Here is a 24482-nt window from a genome sequence, read left to right as displayed (position 1 = left end):
AGTGATTTTGATGCGTTGGATGGAAACGGTACTTGTTCGCAAATGTTTTGTGATATTCCAATTTTGTGCGCAAGTTAAATTCGCAACTTTGGATGGAAACCCTAATCGCCTCAGGTCCTGTCTTTTTGTTTGTTTTGTTTTTAGATGCTATAGCCTACATGACGAAGTATGTTTTTAGAAACCGTTTTAATGCTATTCCTTGATAAAATTCCCTATTGTTTTTGACTTGTGTTTTAATATGTTGACTAATGTTATATGAAGATGAACAATTCTGTCAGGCTATTGATTGATTTTTCATTGTTCTGCATTTCCCCAGCTGATTTTAATAAATAAGCATTGGCTGAGGTTGAATGTGTGCTCTTTTCTTTTTTTTTTTTTTTACGACTGCCTAAAATTAAATGATAACGCGAGGCAAGAGTAAGGCATAATTTAGGCTACCTATTTTAGTGGAATTCATTGAGGGATTTGTCAGTGTGATTCATAGATTAAGTATTTCAAATGTAGGCTATTATATACATGCACGCTCAATGTTTTATTTTTTTCTTACCATCTTTTAGGGGTTTCTGGCTTTTAGACTAGTCGACTAGTAAGATACAAAACTTCCGTTTTAACGGCAGCCAAATTAGTCGTCGCGCACATCCCTAATATATATGTATGTGTTTTTGTATGGTTTGAATGTCTTTATGTCCGTATTTTAGAGTGTGTGTGTTTTTGTTGATGTGTTTGTATTTTATGTATGTATGTATGTTTGTATATATATATATACACACACATACATACAGTATATATACATATATATACATATATATATATATATATATATATACACACACATACATACAGTATATATACATATATATATATATATATATATATATATATATATATATACATACACTGTATGTATGTGTATATCATATGATATGATATATGATATGATATATCAGCCTGGGCATATTGGTTGACCACTATTGGAGAAAATATTTTCATCTGTCAGGTAAACATGCAAGCCAGACGTACATTGCTCTGGTTATTACACAGCTACTTGCCAAATAATTAAATATTTGCACACAAAATATTGATAAGAGACAAAGCTGCTGAGAAAAAAAAAAACAGTTCAAACAGCTTTGAGCCTAGATAAAGTTCAGAGAAGATGGACATTTAAGGCATAGAGTCATATCACTAATTACACAGCTTTTGACCACAAAAATAAAGACAAGGGCATAAAATGCTATCTTACCGATTTAATATTTTGAACCCATTACAGTGTACAAAAAAATCATGCTGGCAAGAAGGCAAACACTTTACCAATAAGAAGACCTGCTACAGAATTCATACGGAAGCCCTCCGGTGTCATTTTACAGTAAATACAGCTGATAACTGAGGTGCAAGATGATAGCAGCTACATTTGGATAAAAGTAGAAAGAATGTGGTGGTGTGATATGAGATATGTAACAGAAGCGCCAGCCTCAAAAACCAGGATGAGTAATATGTTATTCAGAATCGCTAATGAATATGGTTGATATTGATATTGGGGAATAACACACACTTCGGAATGTTGAATCCAGAATCAGGGATCAGAATCAAGCATTTTAGAGAGCTGTGTAATAAAACTGGCAACCACCTACAAACAGACCAGAAAACCCCAGCAATGCCCTCTTAACCAGAACTTTAGAATCGTGGCCGGAAGTTTAGCACAGGCAAACACCACTCACTTTTTCATCAAATAATGCACAAATCAAGTTATATTTCAGTGGTTACAGAGAGACATAAATTGAATTCCCTGATGTGACTCAAATGGGCAGACAGGGCTTTGAGGAGTTTAAAAAGTGGACTTGATGCCCTGTTCCAATAACACCCACGCAAAAGCATATTTCCGCCATGAATAGAGTGAGAGCTCTCACAACCAATGTGCTCTTATGCTAAACACTGCAACGAACAAAGAATGTTTTGTCAAAGCTGCACAATGACTATGGTGCGCACTGTGTGCTGGGAATAGACTGTCCACTAAAATTAAGCATGCTAGACAGCATTGAGCCTTTTCAGCTCCATTCAGTTTATGTTTTCATCCCACTGAGTAGAGACATACAGCACGGCTTAAATATCGCAGATAAAAGGAAATTTAGACTTTTTTCCTATCCATGCTTTGAAAGTAAATATTTTATCGGGGACAAGATGTTAGAGGATATAAATTAATGTAATATTATGTGAAAACAGAAACTGTATGGTACTAACCAAATGTACCCACCATCAAAGCACAGAGACACTAATTACAGCAAAGATGAGAGAACACAGAGTATACAGTCTGCCTTTGATGGAACTGTCCATGTTATTGCTATGCTCATGAAAAATGCAAAAGTAATACAGAACTGGATTTTCACAGTTTCCAAGAAAAAGCTTGCTGCAGTGATGATAAGGTGTTCTACATGGTTGCTGAGGTGCTGCAATGCAGTTGACAAGGTGTTCCAAATGGTTACTTTAACATGGTTTACAGTTGCTTTACGTTCTAAGTTATTATTTGCTATTATATTTAAGGGATATTGCATGGCTAGCTGTGCATTAAATTAATTTGTGGAGACTAAGAACCTGCATGGTTGCCTCTGCAAAGTGGATTAAAATCATTTAACGCACAGCTAGCCGTGCATTATCCTGCTTATACCATGTTTATTTGACAGCATTGACAAGTTGAAGCTGTTAATGATGTTCCCAGTGCAATATTTGACTGAAAGGGTAAAAATAATGGTTATTTTTTTCATCAGTTACAGCTTGTTAGCGCTAGAATTCTTCCTGCTTCAAATCAGACATAGAGATGAAATCGTGCGGTAAGATCACATTTATTTGAATGAATTAAAGCATTTATTTTAATTAATTATTGGGGGAGAGAGAGAGAGAGAGAGAGAGAGAGAGAGAGAGAGATAGGAGAGAGCGAGAGAGAGAGAGAGAGAGAGAGAGAGAGAGAGAGAGAGAGAGAGAGAGAGAGAGAGAGAAGTAAAAAAAATAAAAAATAATCTAAATTCACCAAATTATTTCTTTAAAACTGTTTCTGGCTGTTTTTGAGTGTAAACAGAGCTTGGTCTGTGCATATTTTCCTCCTGATTCAGATGAGACAACTTTCTCACTGGAGAAAGCCTTATTAATGATAAAGGACTCATATTTTAGCCAGAAGTAATGATTTGAAGTTTTCAAATCTCCTGATGGATAAAACATTAACTTTTGGACTGGAGTGGTATGGATTACTTGTGGATTATTGTGATGTTTTTATCAGCAGTTTGGACACTCATTCTGACGGCACCCATTCACTGCAGAGGATCCATTAGTGAACAAGTGATGTAATGCTAAAATTCACCAAATCTGTTCTATTGAAGAAAAATTCATCTTCTACATCTTGGGTTGCCTGAGGGCGAGTACATTCTGAACTATTCTTTAAATTGGCTTTGGCAAGATGTAGACAGCCTTAAGTTATGTTGATGACCTAACCGATTACTAAAATATTTGCAAAACAGAAGAGTCTATGAAAAACTAACAAATGCCAATTGAACAATTCAGAAACTAAAATAAAAAGAAAATTTAAAATGTAAATTCAAAAACCCACCTGAAAACTACACAACTATAAACAGAGAATTTAGCCATTGAAGTTTAACTCATTGTAACAGTGATTCTGTATCATTAATGAAAGTTGAAGAGTTCAAGAACACCACACACACAAAAACATATACACACAGTCAAAACGGTGACAACATAAGTGATGTTAGACTATGATCTGCCCTGTGACAGATGGTTTTGGTTCAGCTACACTCAAATTCAAAGTGTGAAAATCAATCAGAAAAACACTTTTCAGGTCCAGTTACTGTTTTTTTTATTATTTTTTTGGCTTGTAGGCTGGATCAGTCTCAGGTCTTCAGACTTTAGAGCATAAAACTGGTCACCAAAAACAAGAAACAAACAAACAATTATGATGTCTATTTAAAAACAACAAAATCTGGCTAACCAATCCCTAAACTAGTTTTTACTAGTTTAAACTAGTTAAAAGAGTGTGGCATCATTCTTTACTGGTTCATGTTTTCTACTTTATTCCTCTTTTAATTGTGACCATTGATTGAGTATTTTCTCTGCCTGGTTCCCTGTTGAGATGAGCTCAGCAGGGAAAGAGGCTGATTGGTTTTGCGTCTGAGAAACTTCTGATTACTACTGGAGCTGAAAACATAGCTGAGGGCAGCAATCACAGCGACCAACCTGGCCTGACAATAACTGAAACCGAGTTAAGAGACGATAAGAGAGAATGGCAACATAACTGCAAAACACTGCTGGGCAATGAAGCGGATGCTTCCATAGGTGGTGGGTATTTTCAGATAAACACTGGAGAGCTCAAATTAAACTGCCAGATACTGTGATTGAGGGTTACGGTTAAATCTATGTGTGTGTCTGCAAATCGAAACTTTGCAGTTATTTTCATGTCAAATCCCTGTCAAAGAGTGGCTTCGAGCTTGTCAGATTTTACCAGCAAAACAAAATGAGTATGCATAATTATGGACATGTATTTGTTAGGTTTCTGAACCGTTTATCCACGCTTAAATTATAATTACATGAATGTGGTTAATGACTGCTACTCTCATGTTGACATGGTATGTAAACGGTTGAAACATGACATTTAGAAGCTCTTTGAAGGAAAATCGATTTACGGGATTTATGGGGAAATAAAACTAAAATATGAGGCTTTTGGGTCAGTTTTTTTTTACGTGTCAAATATTTATGAGTTCATACTATGATCATGAATGATTTAACCTCTGAACAAGAGCGATATTTGCTTTTTTTACAGTAGTGAAAAAGCTATCCCACTATAAAAACTGATCTAAAGCCTCAATCTTTTATTCAAAATGTTTTTGAACAAGATCATGTTATCAAAGATTACTGACTTTATTTAATCTCTAAGTAAATACAGCAAAAAAAAAATTAAGCATTTTAAATGCTACAAGTGAATTCAAGTATTAAAATATCGTATACCATGGTCTGCCTGAATACGCGATTCTGATTGGCTGGCAGGTATGCATTAAAACTCTTTACAAGTCAGTTTAATCAATGTTCTGTATTAATGTGCTGCTTTAATTGATGCACACACATCACTCGCACACAAACACACAGAGAGAGAGAGAGTTGGAGATCGCCGATTGCACTGCACGCATAAACTTGGCAATGCTTCTCCATGACTTTTATTAATAAAATAGCCTAGGATACTAGGTCGATACATTATATTTGTATGTGTTTAAGGTGTAAAATTGCTGTTTTTGAAGTAACAACACTTCATTGTTTGTAGAGAGACACACAGACAAAGGTAACACACACACAACTGTCATCTCTCTCTCTCTCTCTCTCTCTAAATTTGTTGTTTGTAGAGAGACACACAGACAAAGGTAACACACACACTCGGCTCTTAATTCTTACCATGCTATAATTCATTCAAATAGATTGATAGATTTGATCTTACCACCCTATTTCATCTCTGAGTCTGATTTGAAGCAGGCAGAATTCTAGCGCTAACAAGCCGTAACTGACAGAAGCTGCAATACATAATTAACAGCTTTGACTTGTAAATGCTGGCAAATGACCAAGATATAGGGTAGTGCATGGCTAGCTGTGCAGCGTGCATTAAACGATTTTAATGCACTTTGTGTAGACAACCACCCTCCGCTTTGCACAGAGTAGTTTAAAAACTATTGATCAATACTAATAAACCCAAATGCATTCTTATGCAAGTCTTTACAAACATTAATAACGAAAATTTTACTGGACCAGTGTGTGCTTTGGCCTCTGGTCTGGAAAAGGTAAATTGCTTAAAAAAGTTTCTTGCCTACCCAGAATGCCCTTCTAAGAGCAAAAAAAAAAAAAAAAAAAAGTAATTTCATAAGCAATAAGTCTACAATAAGTCCACGCGAACATGACGTTAAGATGATACTCCATATGCCCTCAATCAATACAAACTGGTTTATCTGCAGGAGTCGCCCGCAACTAGAATTAACAGCTGGACTGAAGTTCGCCTCAGATTCAGTTACTGTATTGAGTCACTGCAAAGCCTAATAATGCAGTAAACCAAAAGGGCTTCGAAGAAAAATATATACCCATAACATTTGGATGACTTTCCTCACAGTCACACTGAGAGGATAACAAGGTTTCATTATATAAAGAAAATGGACAATAAGAGGACAAAATATGTTCTAAACCACTAACCCCAAATTTTAGCTAAACTTTGGAGAGTAACTCGCCCTGCACCATTGGTCCAAGAGACATGAACAGTATCTCATTTAGTGTGGCTCGATGAGAGGTGTGCCTTTACTTTTCTAAGCTATTGGACTAGCAAACAATAAAATAGGTGACAAAAAAGTCCTACAGACATTGAAGAACCCAAATCAAAGCAACCTTATAGCAATTCAGTACACAGTATTACACAGCTTATTATAACCACTCTGCACTGTAATAATAATAAACACGATTATCAACTAAATTAAAAAGTAACATAAGATAAACTCATGCAAAATGTACTTATTAGGATTAAAATCTAAAATTTTTTCTTTTTGTGTCCCCTGCGAGTATTTTCTAGCATCACGATTTACAGTGACTGATGAAAGTAATGAAAGAAAAGCTCAGAACAGTATTAACATCAACTCTAATTAAAAACTTTACTCACATCTGCTGAAACTATTAACCATGATTAAATATGAAACTAATGAACAGAGAGACAGCAGTTGTCTCCGAAGTTTAACTTCAAGGCTCACTGATCTGAATTCAACAATGAAAAAAAAGTTTTTTAATGCTTTGAACAGTCATTTGTTTCTATGTTTTATAAAGCATTTCATGCATATTTCTTTGTCTGTTAATACTCAGCACTCAATGCCAACATGCTTTGCTTAAAATTACAAGCAATGTGTCTCAAGTGACAGATTACAACACATTAGAAAACACCATGAAATCTTATTGGAGTGTTTGTGTGTCAACGGTAACATCTGAATGTCTGTGATTGTGTGTGTCTGTGTGTAACTCAAGGTTAACAGATATTGACAGTGAATTATCTTCAGCAGAAGGGTCGCAGGTGGCTTCAACAGGCCTAATTTCACAGGCAAAGACAAAAGACACACACACACGCACTCACGCATGCACTCACACACGCACGCACAAGCACACACACACACACACACACACACACACACACACACACACACACACACACACACAAAGACTAGACTGCCTTATTCATATGACAGCAAGCTGCTAAAAATCTGAATTGAATGCTATTTCCTTCATTCAAGTCAACAGTTCTGGGATCTGGTTCTCTCAAGGTAATATAATTACACGCTTGCTCTTGTAGTTATTCATTTCCTGAAGAGGTTATTAGCAATTAGTTTCATTTAGGCAATTGAAAAGTTAGTGTGCTCTTTAAGTATACAGTATGTAGCCTTCAATGAACGTTCTCAACTTTATGAGGGTGAAAGTGCCATAAACAAACTATTTATCTACTGGTGAAAATCTACATTAAAGGAATACTCCACCCCAAAATGAAAATTTTGTCATTAATCACTTACCCCCCACGTCGTTCCAAACCCGTAAAAGCTTTGTTCGTCTTCGGAACATAATCTAAGATATTTTGGATGAAAACTGGGAGGCCTGTGACTGTCCCATATACTGCCAAGGTGAAGCTACATTGTCAAGGTCCAGAAAAGTATGAAAGACATCGTCAGAATTGTCCATCTGCCATCAGTGGTTCAACCGTAACATTATGAAGCGACGAGAATATTTTTTGTAAGCGAAGAATACAAAAATAATGACTTTATTCAACAATTCCTTTGTCAACAGTCTCCTCTGTGTCTCTCCATATCACCGTATGCTCCACATGCTTTTCCATATCAGCTGCGCCACAAGGATGCGCTGTTTTCTTTCAAATCAAAGCTAAATACATGCAGAAACAGTGCATCCTTGTGGCGCGGCTGATAAAAAAGTGCATCCTTGTCACTTACAAAAAGTATTCTCCTTGTGGCGCGGCTGATAAAAAAATGTGTCGCTTCATAACGTTATGGTTGAAGCACTGATGGCAGATGGACTATTCTGACAATGTCTTTCATACTGAAGAGTAGGCTGAACTATGTGGGTTTTTGCTAGTGTCATTCAGTTGGCAATACAAATTATTCCAGGATTCTTGCTAATAACTGAATATATAGAAACATATATAGAAGAAAAAATTTTTTGTCAAAGGATAAGTTGAAAATCATTGGGGAATACATGTAATTTATGTTTCAAATAAAAATATGCACATAAATGATAATAAAAACAATTAACACTATCCCATTCCAAAGTGTTATTTTAAAACACAATATACGCATTTTATTAAATTAGATAGAAAAGTGTTCAATATTCAGTACATTTATATTTGATACAAGCTTTTTTCATGCCTCCAGTTGCATAAAACAATTGAAGTGAAATACTGAAGCCAGCAATCATCGGGGATGCAAGCAAGTTGGCATTAACATATGCTTTCTCAATCAGTATTTCAACAGTGGTGAAAACTATTACAGATAAATCTTTCATAGGTACGACGACAAAAAAAACATTAACCCACTGAAGCTCTGAAAATCCAGTTAAACCCACATTCTCTGTCCCATTTTGGCAACCTGTTTTGCATGTAATAACATCTGGAACTGCTGCTATATGATCATGCAAAAACGGATTGCATTTCAGTCTCGGTTCTCCAGGTTGTTAGAAGTAATCTTTTTTCTTTCTTTTTTCTCGGAGAGCTGCAAAGTGCAGACTAATTTACATATTCTTAACATTTGGAGTAATGTCACACATTTTTCTGTATGGAGTGTTGTTCTTCTGTTCTTCTTCTTATTAGGAAAGGATGGTATGTTGGATATTTATTTATTCATAATGGGTGATTAAGTTCAGTACAAGGAGGAATGTTACAAAGAGAAGGACACCAGATATTGAGGCGCATATTCATTGCCATCATTTAAGGCATGAGTGCAAAAGCTGAGTCATCATAGAGAATGATGAAAAGTGCTTATGCGAATATCATATAAATTATTGATTTCATGACACACAGCTAGCCTTTTTAAACTACTTTTAAACAGAACAGCTGTGGACTCTGTATTTAAGCATAAAATATAGGCTGCAGCATGCAGACACAAACTAAATATGGTAATTTAACAACTTTATTTATTTTAACAAAAATCATCAGACCGGCACAGAAAATCCCATAAATGTTCTTACAATTTAAATTAATTTAAAAATTATAGGGTTTTTTTTCTTCAGAAAATAGATTGTGATTAATTGTTATCATGTTATCAATTTTTCATCTGAATAATTAAAGGGATAGTTCACCCAAAAATCAAAATTATGTCATTAATGACTCACCCTCATGTCGTTCCAAACCCGTGAGACCTCCGTTCATCTTCAGAACACAGTTTATAGATATTTTAGATTTAGTCCGAGAGCTTTCTGTCCCTCCATTGAGAATGTATGTACGGTATACTGTCCATGTCCTGAAAGGTAATAAAAACATCTTCAAAGTAGTCCCATGTGACATCAGAGGGTCCGTTAGAATTTATTGAAGCATCGAAAATACATTTTGGAACCTAAAAATATCAAAAAACTACGACTTTATTCAGCATTGACTTCTCTCCCGGGTCTGTTATGAGCGCGTTCACAGCACAGATCCGGTTCGCGAACGAATCACTCGATGTAACCGGATCTTCTTGAACCAGTTCACCAAATCGACTGAATCATTTGAAACGGTTTCGCGTCAACAATAAGCATTAATCCACAAATGACTTAAGCTGTTAACTTTTTAACATGGCTGACACGTCCCCCTCTGAGTTCAAATAAACCAATATCCCGGAGTAATTAATTTACTCAAACAGTACACTGACTGAACTGTTGACCGAGCCAGATAACGAACGAAACATTGACTCGTTCTCGAGTCAAGAACCGGTTGCATCGGTTTTCGGATCACCGGTAGTGATGGGAAGTTCTGTTCTTCTCCGCGAACCGGTTCTTTCGGACAGTTTGATTCAATAAACCGGTTGCCGAAAACGGTTTCACCAGTTCTTTTGCGCTCGACGTAATGACTTTCATTGGCGATGATTGCCCTTGATTCAAGCCTTCGGTTTACCCGCCGCTCATAACATTAGCACAGAATCAGTTCAGAATCAATCACCAAAAGAACCAGTTCAGTTCAGACGCGCGGTGTGTCAGTGTGAATCACGCATGCGCAGTATCATCAGCTCCTCGGTTCTCGGACGTCGGTCTGTCGCAGAGAAGATGGCGAAACGGTTCTTCAAGAGCGACTCGAGAACGAGTCAATGTTTCGTTCGATTATCTGGCCTCGGCTTCGTGTTCATCTTCAGTTCTTCTCTTCACAGTCCGTTCAGTCCGTGTCTGTTTGAGTAAATGAATTACTCCGAGATATTGGTATAGGTTTATTTGAACTCAGAGGGAGTGTCAGCCATGTTAAAAAAGTAAACAGCTTAAGTCATTTGTGGATTAATGCTTATATGTTGACACGAACCCGTTTCAAACGATTCAGTTCGATTTGGTGAACTGGTTCAAGAAGATCCGGTTACATCGAGTGAGTTCGTTCGCGAACCGGGATGTGCTGTGAACGCGCTAATAACAGACCAGGGAGCAGAAGTCAATGTCTGAAATAAAGTCGTAGTTTTGATATTTTTGGACCAAAATGTATTTTCGATGCTTCAATAAAGTCTAACAGACCCTCTGATGTCACAGGACTTTACTTTGAAGATGTTTTTATTATTACCTTTCTGGACGTGGACAGTATACCGTACATTACAATTCTCAATGGAGGGACAGAAGCTCTCGGACTAAATCTAAAATATCTTATACTGTGTTCCGAAGATGAATGGAGGTCTCACGGGTTTGGAACGACATGAGGGTGAGTCATTAATTACATAATTTTGATTTTTGGGTGAACTATCCCTTTAATTTTCTATTCAGCTAACAACCTAGAAGGAACCAAAACAGTTATTTAAACTTTTTAACAATAAATTAAAAATAACTATGCACAGATTAAAAGTTCAAAAGATATTTCATTCTCAATAAAACGTTATTGATTGCTTGAAACATTAAAGATAATTCTGTAATTCTGCATCTCCTCATTTTCATGTGAAAAATTTTCAAAAGTTTGATCAGTTCTGGGGAAAACAAAACTCACAAAGAGCATAAGACACATACATTTAAATGTAAATAAAATACACTGATTACAAAGTGTTCAGTGTCAAAACAGAAACCCTGTAATAAATGTATGATGTATCTGTGTCATTATTAAATTAAACATTAAATTAAAACATTTTCCACCAAAAATGGTGGCAGAGCCATTGCCTGACCCTTGATTCCAAAAAGTTTCTACATAACCAGACAACAAATAAACATGATGCATCAGAATCTGAGTTTTAGGAGACATTTTAGCAAATTACTTTGCAAATTAATGTGTTTGCATAAAGATTCTGAATCACTTTTGATGCAACAGTCAGAAATTGTTTTATACACAGAATGACATGTATAGAAATTGGAAAAGTTTTGTCACATCTGCCATTTATTGGTGCCGATAGCTTTGTTAAATACAATGGGTGCCATCTAGTTTTGTTAAACCAGCTGTTATTCCACCCCACAACCATTTTTATAAAGTGAAAACACAGAATAGTTTCAGACTGGAACCAGCTTTGGCACCAAACTGTTGAAAAGGCACTTGAGAGGATTAATTGAGATTGAACGCACTGAAGTGTTGCAGCCTTGATCTAATGTTAGAAGCTGACAGTTAAGGGATTGACTATTTGCTATGTTAAAAACAGCAAATATCTAATCTCCCATTTAACACTGAACAAATGTTTTTGCTTTTTAACATTTAGAAAGCCATGTAAATGTGTTGTCAAGTTTTAGAAGAGCTGAAAGCTACACAAACGCAAAACAAGGAAGATATTCAATGACTTTGACAGATTCCCAAAAGAATTTTACGGGCAACGAGTCACATTTTGACAAATAAGAGGGGGGGAAAAGTCTGTCTCTCATTATCTTTCCTCCTTCTCAGACAGAAACAGAAACATTTCAAAGCTGTTCTTTGGGGATCAAATCATAACATAACTAAAGCATTGCTCTAGTGCACTTGTCTAACATTTGGGGGAAAGGGAGAGACTGGAATTCCACTCATTTATCTTCAAGTGCCCATTCTTTAAAAAAAATCCAATGGTGATAACATTGAAAGAAAGAGAATAACAAACAATCTTTCTTAAACACAGTGCACATAATGTCTATTGTGATCAAATTTCAGACATTTTTGTGAAGACTGTTGCATATTCTCAAGGCTCTTTATAGAGTTTCTGTAATATTGTGCCCACTTAATTGGCCATTACAGTTTGCCAAACAAATTACTACAACTTATTAGATAAATAGTTTTTTCCTTGACTGGTCGCAACTGAAAAGCTATTAGTGCTCTCTAGTAAGCAAACACAACTAGTTTGCTACTAAATGGAACTTCTGCATAAAACAAAACAAAAAAACAAGTGCCTTAAACTTAATGTGTATAATTTGTGTGTCAGTAGTAACAAAGTGCCAGAGATGGGCAGTATTTCAATTAAATGTACTTGAAATACGAACTTAATTACTAAATATGTATTTTGTAATTTGTATTTTGCTGGACAAAAAAATTATAATAATAAATAATCAAAAGTAATGTGTAATTAAATACTTTGAGAGACAGTATTTTGTATTTGAAATACTCAAAATACATAATCAAGTAGGCCTAGTTCATTTTTTTCTCAGATAAAACAATATCTTTCTTTACACACACACGCAAAAACTCTATTTATACATGCATTTATACTGAGTTTCTTGTTTACATTTCCTTGCATTTGTACATAACACACCTGTACACACAAATACCATATAAATCTTATTTTGTATATTGTGTTCTTTCAAAGAATTATATATTATTATTTCCTAATTACTTATTCTATTTTTATTATCTGTGTCTTGTCACTGTCATTCTGTTTGTGCTGTAGAAGCCTCTGTCACCATAACAAATACTAATATATATATAATATATATATATATATATATATATATATATATATATATATGATATAATAATATATATATATATATATATATATATATATTTAAAAGATATTTCGTTACTCTAATCTTACAGATACATCCATCACTCTTGCTGTCTTTTCACTCACCATTTCTTTTCACTTTTCAGTCAGTTTAACACGTTTTAGCACATCCAGTTCAATACACATTCACACAGAGAGAAGTACTGGAGTGCTTCAGAAGAGTCAACTTGTGCTGTACTGTAGATACTTCAGTTCTTTCAGACATTCTTGACTGACATTTAAATCCACTATATTAAATGCTTTTAGTTTTAAGTTCTTGACAGGACTGAGCACCTGTCTAAACACTTTATTATTGTAGAAACAGTCTAGTATTTACTTGCAATGAATAAATAAACAGATAAAATCATTTGATGATCAAATCCAACATCTTAAAAAATAAATAAAATAATGCTACACCAGCAAGACAATCAGAAGCGGCTACATACATAGAATGTAAAAAAGGGCAAATTATTTCCTTAGTACATAAATAATGTGTATTAAATTACCCCAACACACCCAGACGCACACACAAACGTGAGTAAATGCTAGCACTCACAGCAGAATGCAGACGCACTGAAGCTTTACTGCAGCTCTAATTAAACAGCCTGAGGAAAGTACTGATCAAATAACAAAAACTTAAATCCAATTACTGCAGTGTTTGTGTGTGTGTGTGTGTGTGTGTGTGTGTGTGTGTGTGTGTGTGTGTGTGTGTGTGTGTGTGTGTGTGTGTGTGTCTATAAGGGATTACTGAACATTTCTCCAACCCACAAAGAAAGGGCATTAATTAAGAATGATAAATTACATTTGCAGGTACAACACTGTAAGAGCATGTGGTTTTACACTAAATATGTATCTTTCATCAGATATATTGCATTAATAACACTTGGTTTATCACATACAGGCCTGTTCAACTAATGAACACGAAATACTAACTTTTCCCCAGTGAAATTTGATGAATCGCAATAAAGATATGATACCACAGTAAAAGTGATGTACTAAACATGCTACAATTAACAATATATTTTTTATAAAAATTACCCGGTGGATTTTCAAGAAGTCAGACAGCGTAAGAGTATTTCTTATTATTTATTAAAGAGGTTGTTTGATTTAGTTTACCCATGAATGTTAATTAATGCATTAACTATCAAACATGTACTAACATGTAATTAAAGCTGCCGTTATTCATGTGTGAATCCACATGACTCCAGTTTTAGTTAAGGATAACTCTTCATAAATTCATGATTAGTTAACACTTTTAATAATCATTAGTATTTGATGCAGGGCTCCAAACTACGCCACTGGCGACTAGGCCTATGTATTTACATGTTTTAACTTTAAAATTGGCATGTAATGCCTTTTTTCCTGATTGCTTTGTGATCGCATCATTTGCTATGTTCATGTATTAAACTGAGACAATGCGCATCATAGTTTTAGTGGAAAAAAGAGTTTCAAACAGTCCTCATCTCTGACACACACCTGATAAACGTAGCTCAGCTGTGCAGTGCGAGAGAGATCGAAATAACAGAGACGTAAGAAGTGAAAGAGCAGAAAAGCAGCATCTATTTCGTGAACAACTTGAACAACCACAACAGGTAAAACTGTCATCTGTGTGGATACTGACAATTCTCATTTATAATCATTTCTAATATGGCTTCTTCTTAACAAGGTCTTAGGTCTCTGTGTTCTGTTAATGTGTGAACTTCATTATTTGAAGCGCACTTGCCTTCCAGTAAATCGCAAAAAGCTTTGTGCTCTGATACTTTTCAACAAACAAAGTATTGGTTTTAAAATTATTCAAAATTCATAACAAAAAACAAACAAATACAGTTTTTGGCGCTCTTTAATGTGGCATGCACGGTCCCTTTAGCGCAGTTCAAGCGGCAAGCAACCCATTTAATCTTTCTCTTTACTACTATAGTACATGATCATGAATTAACATCAAAAGGTACGGTATTTTATAAGAGAGCCTACAGTAAAACTTACTGAAATGTCTCGTGTAATCTTTCATTCAATGTTTCAAACTGCGGAAAACGTGTAAAGCTTGTAAACATTGCAACGTAATACATTTACCTCAGAATAACCATTTAGTGTCAATAAGCTCATCAGTCAGCTAGAAAAATAACTTTGAAGAGGAACATTTTCCTATATTTATGCACTATTGCATATTAATATTTTTACTTAACCTGTTGTCTACATGATTCAACTCCTATAAAATTGCATTTTACTAATTAAGAAAAACAGACTGAAAGTGTGAAAGACATACTAATATGGCACTTTTAAAAATAAAAATACACTCTTAAAAATAAAGTGTAAATAATTTTACACTCTTAAAATTCTTTTTGGTTCCACAAAGAACCATTCAGTCAAAGGTTCTTTAAAGAATCATCTCTTTCTCAACTTTTTTATAATCTGAAGAACCTTCTTTCGCCTCACAGAACCTTTTGTGAAACAGAAAGGTTCTTCTGATGTTAAAGGTTTTTTATGAAACCATTTAGACAAAAAAGGTTCTTCTATGGCATCGTGAAGCACCTTTATTTTTTAAGCGTGTATGACAACATTTACAGGATGCATTGAGGAGGAGCTAAAACTACACTCAGTGGCCAAGTGATGCTTATGGTGCATGATATTGGTACAGATAATGAACAATTCTTTGTGACTGTATATTTTAAGTTGGAAAAAACATTTAGTTCCCACTTTAAGTGAACCTTAGTTCCCAGGTCATCTACAAGATGGATTAAAATGCTGGTAAAGTCAAGAAAAGATGAGACAAACACATGACAGTATGATTGAAATGTTAAAATGTAAAATAATTAAAAAAAAAAAAAAAAAAAAAAAAAAATAATAATAAAATAAATAAAACACGCTATGTGGCACCTAAAAAAAAAATTATTTGGTGCCCAAGTTTTTTTCTTATGGGAGCCAATGGCTCCTTACTCTATTTTTTTTGTTTGGAGCCCTGTGATGAATAAAGTATTAATTTAGTAGATGATTATTCATGTCCCTTATTGTAAAGTGTTACTATTATTCCTTTAAAGGTCCCCTGAAATGCTTTAAAACACACAGCATTATTATATGTGTTGACGTCATTTTAACTGAAACAGGAAGACAGGGCGGGACATATTAAGTCCCGCCCCCTTTTTAAATAGCCAATAGCGTTCGTTATACCACAGCTTTGCCCGACCGTTCATTGCCGTTGAGCTCTGTAAAGCCGCATTGACAGGGTATGACAGCCACAATCACATCCATATTGCTATAAAATATAGCATTCTGTGTAGAATTCAGATAGGTCCGATACGTTTTGTGGTCTGCGCCGATGCGCGCATGTGATCCGCTCCGTGCAATTGTGCCTCTGGACCAGAGCATGTGGTTAGCGTGACAGTGCGAAACCAGACTTCTTTTTCCTCGATGGGAAGCATATTTACACTTTCTGAATCATTCCCGTTATCCTTTTTAGTGCTATATGTTGCATTAAGTGTAATGAAAATACTAATTCTGTAAACAAATGACTGATTATAGCCGTATAGTGTAGGGGGCGGGCGCTTCAGATTCTAGACAGCATTTGATTGGACAGATGAAGTGCAATGTGATGTCATGAAAATCCGTGATACATTTTAGCGGAAGTGAGAGACTGTAAATTTTGAATGCTTATATCTCCTAAATGCAAATTTTCATTGTTTTGGAATAAACCAGCTTATTCATAACCTTAAGGCTAACATATTAATACTAAAAGCTAAAAAACTTAAATTTTTGTTTTTGTTCATTTGGTGGGTTAATTTAGTTAAAAAAAAGAGTGTTTTGTATAGTTTTTTGGTGTAAACATGCCTCAAGTTTTAAGAAATCATGGAGGCCAACAGTAATATAAAATAAAAAAGCAATTTAGACATGCAACAATAAACAAAAGTGCACTATAAAGAAAAACAAAATGCACAAGGGTGCATTTCAAAGCATTATGAAAACATTCATTTGATTTACACTCGTATACTGTGCAATCTGTCTGCAAGTTCAAGTGTTACCTGAACTGGGCTCATCAATAAAAATTCAAAACACTCCAATCTTACTTAATCAACTCAAAGTATACAGTGAAGTCACATCTCAGGGGCTGACACTCAACATACTAGTGTACTTGTTACCAGAAGAAGTGTACTCACAGTAATTCCTTGATTAAGAGTTATTCTAGGTCACTGTTTTTCCTCTACTTCCTGCTGCTAAAGTAAAAACACCAATTTCCTATATTGCTGGTATGCCTTCATCTGCACCCACCTCAGCAAATGCAGTCACTGACTGAAGAGGATATGACCTCCTGTGGAGACTCAGATGCACCTGAGGCTGGAGGAGCTGCTGAGCTGGTTCAGATGAGGTTAAACACAACAGCAGTTCTTCAGATGCCTGACCTCGGCCTTGGGTTTAAAAGTCCCTCTTTCAATTTTCACGCTTCTCAGAATTGTGAGTCGAACAACAAACCACCAACTGTGGGTACGAAGCTTCAGGCTCTAACACGTCTTTCTTTTCTAAAAACCCCTATAGTTTTGCCAATGCAGCCCTTCAAAGTAATTCAAAAGCACATTGATTTTAATGTCATTGTTTTACAATTGAACAAAAACTCAGCATAAAGCCTTTGATTGCTGGTATGTTCAAGTGACCATAAAATCAACATTCAAACTAACTGCAAAACTACAACAGAAATTCAATAGAATTGAAGTGTACTTTCCTAGTTTCCTTCAGTACTTTCTACTTTTCTTCCAGTTTGAAAGTACATATCCCATGCACTTCATGACAATGTGTCCAAATGTAAACACATTTCTGTATGGGAAATACAGACTGCATGGGCCATGCAGTCACAAATGAATTTACCTTGAATAGTAATGAATCCTCCATATGCTCGGCGTACACAGAAGTGAGCCGGTACTGGTTCTCCACGGTGATGTCGATCTGGTACCCAGTGAGAACGTAACACGCAGTACGGAACTCCTGAATCTTCTTCTGGAACACTTCCTTCAAGCGCTGGTTCTTCAGTTCTGCACTTTCCATCTGTTTGCGCAAGTCTGAAGAACATGTAAATTGTTTTTAGTCATAACCATAACAACATTCAAATAATATTTTATATATATATATATATATATATATATATATATATATATATATATATATATATATATATATTATATATATATATATATATATATAAAATATGGTCTGAACAAGAGCAGAAATTAACAAGTAATTTAAAACATGCAATTTCAAAATTAAATGGAAAATACTGATGTCAGACAATATGCACTAATGCCTGAATTTAAGATTTTTTTAATTGAAAGAACAGCCCAACAGTTCAACTTCAACTAAAAGAGTGAATTCTATTATCATTTATTCTATGCCTTTTAATATCAGCTTTGGGCTAGAAAGAGACCAAAATTTCAATTGCTATTAAATGGTTTAGCTCCTGCGTACCTAACTAGTCTTCTACCACGCTACAACCCATCACGATCCCTAAGGTCACAAAACGCTGGACTTTTGGTAGTACCTAGGATAGCAAAGTCCACTAAAGGAGGTAGAGCTTTTATGCATTTGGCTCCCAAACTCTGGAATAGGTTTCCTGATAATGTTCGGGGTTCAGACACACTTCCTCTGTTTTAAATCTAGATTAAAAACACACCTCTTTGGTCAAGCATTCAAATAATGCATCTCATAATTCTGGACTGCAGTTATATCTGATCAAATGCGCATTATTAGTCTTTAGCTTGGGTTAAACTAATTAATTTTACTTGGCTGGAACAGCAGCTACGCTAATTATGTCTCTAATTTGTTTCTCTGCTTTGCCACGGGATTTACATCCCGTGGTAACTAGGATTTACACAAGCTCCAGTCTGGATCCAGAACACCTGAGAAGAGATGATGCCAGCCCCTCAGAGGACCTCAGATGATGCTAACCCAGAGACAACATACAGAACTACCATATTTTGCTCTAAGTTTGATTGCATAATTGCTGTTAATAGTGTTAATCGTCTGGTTTGTTTACGTCTTTTATTGATTTTTTCTGAACATTTCTGCCATATGCACATGAACTGACAGTCACCACTGATAAGCTACTACTAAATATTGTAGAAACTTAATTTTCTGTAAAGTTGCCTTGCAATGATTTGTATCGTAAATAGCGCTATACAAATAAACTTGAATTTAATTGAATTGAATTAAATGATAATCTTTCTCTCCAGTGAGCTGAACTCAAAGTTAGATTAGTTTCCTTCAGGAATAAATGAATGAGACTGTTTTTCTTTAATGGCACAATTAAATCTTTGAAAAGATTTAACTCAAGAAGAAAGATTTTTTCATTAATCAGACATTTTTACTGTTCTCAACAACCAAAATGCTGGTCTCTAGCAATTGCATGAAAAAAAAAAAACTGTGACTCAGGGAAGGTTTGTAATGACATGAAAGTGAGTAAATGGTGACCATTTTCATTTTTGAGTAATACAACCAGACAACAATGTTGGTTTAGGCCAAATATGAAAGGGACCAACAGCCAAATTAAAAAAAAAAAAAAAAAAAAAAAAATTATTTCTCTATATTATTATATTATAAGGTGGTTATTATGGTGGAGTTGTTGGAACATTTTTAGCTCCAACTTTTAGTTTCATACATCCAGAGATTTTTGCCATTTACTGCAATATCAACTTCGAATCAAAATTTACTTCCAAATCTACCAAAATAATAACTAATAGTTGATTCTGACAAATCAAATTAGTCAATTTAAAAAAAAGGCAGCAATCCCATCAAGGTCTTATCTCAGTATTCATTTGAATATTTAGAGTAAAACGCAAAATCGACAATTTAAATTAGCCGAAATGCAAACGGTGTCTTATAGCTTCAATATAAGGCTTGTGTATGTACAACAGAGGCCTCAACAGCAGTTTGAATTCTCTTATGGGGCTTCATGAAAAATTGATTATGGACAATGAAAGTTCTGCAGTAAAAGAGACCAGTGTTCTGCTACAGTCTACTGTAATTGCACACTAGAACAGTGCAGTTAAACCGTAAAAGTTTCAGTCATCATGTAACTGAATGCATTGATGTGCTGCATACTAGAAGAGTCTGCCTTTTGTTCGGTTGTCCTTTTCCTTTAACCATTCATCAGGATCACTTTTAATTATATATCATGTTAATGTCTCTTCTTTTTTGTCTCCGCTGGAAGCTTTCTGAAATCACTTTGTTCGTTTTCCGTACAGAGAGTAGGATAGAAATTACACACTGATCTCTCAACACAATCACCTTTAAAATGAGCTGCAATTAAAAAGTGCTGTATGTGGCCCTCATTTACATCGATACACTTACAATTACCATGTCATGAACTTTACTAAAGCTGCATGAAAGTTGCATGGACCGTGTTGAGATATGATGCCCTGTCAGGAGGAGAGTAGTTTTTACTGAGGAGGTTAGGTTCATTTGTGCTTTCCAGACTTACTTTATGATTTTAATCTCTTCTGAATTGAATAGTGTTTTTCCTCATATAACCTTGGTAAAAATTAGTTTTTTTTTTTTTTAAATCGAACCCAAGGTAATGATTAAGAAATCAACTTTCATGTGGATAGGGATTTTAATAACTGGATGTTTGGCAACCACACAAAGTTACCAAATTGTCTTTATTCCACACAAAATACTTATTCTATTGTCCTATATTTCTTCAAAATAAATGCCACAGGTCTGATTTTTTTGTGTAATGTAAAGATACATCTTTATAAGTGTGGCTTAAGTGTCCAAATTCTTTCTGGGGCAACTGTTTATTCTCCGCTTGCAATATTAGAGATGGCATAACCAATCCTGTTACCTAAAGCTAGTACACAAAAGTGAAATATGGATACACAATCTTCTTGGTGTTAGTAATGAGCACATATTTAAACACATATAAACACTCTTATGCTCGGAGCATGTATTAAAAACAGGCCCCAAGTTGAATTTCAGTAACAGTAAATATTACACACTTTGTAAGTAATTTATGAACTGTTAAAGGGGTCATATGATGCTGCTAAAAAGAAATTGTGTATTTGGTGTAATGAAATGTGTTTATGCAGTTTAAGGTTAAAAAAAAAACATTATTTTCTACATACTGTACATTATTGTTTCTCCTCTATGCCCTGCCTTCTGAAACGCGTCGATTTTTACAAGGCTCATCGGTCTGAAAAGCAAGGTGCGCTCTGATTGGCCATCTATCCAGTGCGTTGTGATTGGCCAAATACCTCAAGCATGTGACGGAAATGTTACGCCCCTTAACATACTGTGATGCCCTGTCCGGACAGAGCGATGAGACATAAACATAAAATCCATTATAAACGTGATTTAAACATAATTTCTAGTTGTGTCCACTTTTGGAAGGCCAAACAAAGTAGTTTTGCTTTCTCAACGAAACAGCATCACACACTGCGGCCTTGACTGAGTGGAGTCCGGCTTGAGTCAGCGGAGGCTGGAGGGCTTGAAAACGGCGTGGCCGGTGGATTCTTCGAAGGAGCATCTGTTGGCCTCGTGGTAACCACATGTGACGACCCCGGGCTGGACTCTGCTTCGTCCATGGTGAAAGCCAATCCGGTGATCCACAGTGCAAAGTTAATGTATTTCCTCAGCGACCAGCACGGATCAGCTCCAGGCATGACGAAGCGGATATCATCCTCTTTTGGAAGGCCAAACAAAGTAGTTTCGCTTTTTGTGTTTAATATGCGGCGTCGATATGACATGGTGGCGGCGGCAACAACAACAACAATACTACAACGAGAATAAAAGTTACGCCTTCTTTCTTTGCGTGAACATTTGGGTGGTGTTATGTAAATCTTCCCCCATAGTGACGTAGAGATGTTGGGGCGTGTTAGAATGAGCTGTTTCAGGGGGGCGTGGACGAGTATTAACTTTTATAAAGAATATCTCTTTGGATTTGAGACTTTAGTCTTTGCAACTTTACAGATCTTCTTAATGCACCAAGAGCTTGTAACACTCAAAAGAGAAAGGAAAAATTGATTGTTGATTGTTTAGGTCATTTCAATTTTCCATTACCTGAATAGTTTATAATCTCTGTAAATAATTGCTATAATAAATTAAATAATTAATAAATTAAAAGAAAATTTCCTCTATAAAAGAGTTTGAGATTGTTATCATACAAACCCAAAAAGCTGTTTATGTACTTGAGAGAACTTGTTCTTATCATTTGTAAAGACAACAAAGCCACAAAAACATTTATTCACTGATTTTGAAAAACGAGGTCATAAAATGAGAGACGAACAGTGAATAGCAAAAAAGATAAAGAAAAACAGCAGCAGCGGCCAATTTAAAAGCAGACCTCAGGGTGTTTGTTTACTTATGGGTCTGAGTCCTAATTAGACTCTTGCCTCCTTCAGAATTCATTCAAACTGATGGCCAAAGAAAAAAACTAAATGAGAGAGAGAGAGAGAGAGAGAGAGAGAGAGAGAGAGAGAGAGAGAGAGAGAGAGAGAGAGAGAGAGAGAGAGAGAGAGAGAGAGAGAGAGAGAGAGAGAGAGAGAGGAGAGAGAGAGAGAGAGAGAGAGAGAGAGAGAGAGAGAGAGAGAGAGAGAAGAGAGAGAGAGAGAGAGAGAGAGAGAGAGAGAGAGAGAGAGAGAGAAAATGAAGTTAATAAATAAATAGTGCCAAAGAAATATGGATCGTCAGCGCACTCCACTCAAGTCCAATTAATCATTTAGCCCTGGCATTTTATTTATATATATATATATATATATATATATATATATATATATAAAATAAAATGTATAAATCACCATGAGTCTAAATTTTGACAATTTTCGTTTGTGGGTGAACTATCCCTTTAAGGTGCTACATGTACTCTAGTATTTGTGAGTTTCCTTACTAAAATTAACTTTTTGATCTGCTACTTACACATTATCATGAAATAATTTTTCATTCTTTTGTCATCCCTGAGAATTCACCAGAAACCTGATATAAAAAGCGGGGACTGTTTATAACTTCTGGTGATGAACAGGACATTAAAATTCAACAATGGCATTAAAAACAGATAAAGGGACTGTTTCTCTACCTGACCATTAAAAAAAAATCCTACTTCACAAACACTTGTGTAAAAAGGTATTTACTCAGTATTTCCTGTGAAGGTGGGATGATTAGAGTAGTGTCGTCTGTTGTCATGACACCATCCGCCTCAATTTTCCGGAGTCGGTCCCTCAAGCGTTGACACTCGACCCTCAGCTGTTCCACCTCTTCAGTGCGCTGCTGCTTTGCGATGCTAGTGGGGTTCATTTGCAGGTGGACCACCTTTGTCTTAACAGGATCATAGTCTCCCTAATACATGGAAAATTTAAGAGAGTCCAAAAAAAAAAAAAAACAGTATAAATTTCATTAAAATAAGGAACGAGTTTGCGAATATAAAAATGTTTTAAGTCTTTTGATGTGATTCTTCCAAAGAAGAAAAGAGTGCAGACAATATGCCTGAACACTAAGATATTACCATTTCTTTAAATTATTTTGGCATGTGAAACCATTGTAATTGTTGACTGATGTAGACTTTGACCAATGAAATCAACACTGAAAGATAAATAAATAAAAAAAAGGAAAATGAAACTGAAAAGACAAAACAAAAGAAGTCTGTAAACCATGCTTTTTTTCTAAAATCCAATCTGAAAATCAGTGCCTTTGAATTATATTTGGTTTACATAAGTACACAAATCCAAATCAAAAATATACTCTCAAAATTGTCAATGAAAATGTCAACTCCAAAAAGACAACAAAACACTTGTTAGAACTAAAGAACAAAAAGATGCTGAGAGTCAGAAAATTAAGTACAACTTTTATTAAAAGAAGGATGCATTAGTTGGCATTTTTGAAAACGTTTTTTGTATATATATTTTTTTTATTTAATTCTTCCAAAGAAGAAAAGAGTGCAGACAAAACACATCAATGTGAAACTAGAGCAATTACCACTCCTTTCAATAATTTTGGTTGTTGATTAATTATTTAAATCAACATTAAAATAAAAGCGAATAAGTCGAAATGAAAGAAGTCTGGAAGCATAGCATGCTGTTTTCTACAATACTTAAAACACATCCAATCTCAAAATTATGATTGAAGTGAGAGACATTACTAAGGTGGGTCCAATAGCTTCATGAAAGCTAACCAGTGAACCTGAAGGGTTAAAATCAAGTCCAATTTCGCCTGAAGGCTCTTAGACCGTAAAAATACATTTATCCGAATTACCCTCCAAACAAAAGGACCAAAGAAGTGATAGTTCATCCCTGTCTGAAACGAAAGGCTTTATCTTCTGGAACGATTCTTCATTTGGGTGTAAAACTTCTGGGGTTTAAAAGCCAT

General features: G+C 35.3%; 1 protein-coding gene across 6 annotated transcripts in view; it reads right to left on the bottom strand.

Moving 5' to 3' along the window:
* The window catches only part of LOC109078424 (mitotic arrest deficient 1 like 1), a 68577-nt gene that overhangs the window by 13219 nt on the left and 30876 nt on the right, over nt 1–24482 (bottom strand). For all 6 annotated transcript variants that reach the window (XM_042716902.1, XM_042716900.1, XM_042716905.1 and 3 more), the window contains 2 exons: nt 23252–23456; nt 18003–18193 (listed from right to left, as the gene is read on the bottom strand). In XM_042716902.1, coding sequence (XP_042572836.1) covers nt 18003–18193; nt 23252–23456 — 396 coding nt within the window. The remainder of the gene's footprint in view (nt 1–18002; nt 18194–23251; nt 23457–24482) is intronic.

Source organism: Cyprinus carpio, chromosome B1 (assembly GCF_018340385.1).
Source record: "Cyprinus carpio isolate SPL01 chromosome B1, ASM1834038v1, whole genome shotgun sequence".
NCBI lineage: Eukaryota > Metazoa > Chordata > Actinopteri > Cypriniformes > Cyprinidae > Cyprinus > Cyprinus carpio.
Note: the sequence above shows the minus strand (reverse complement) of the source record. Positions and strands in the feature narration are given on the sequence as shown.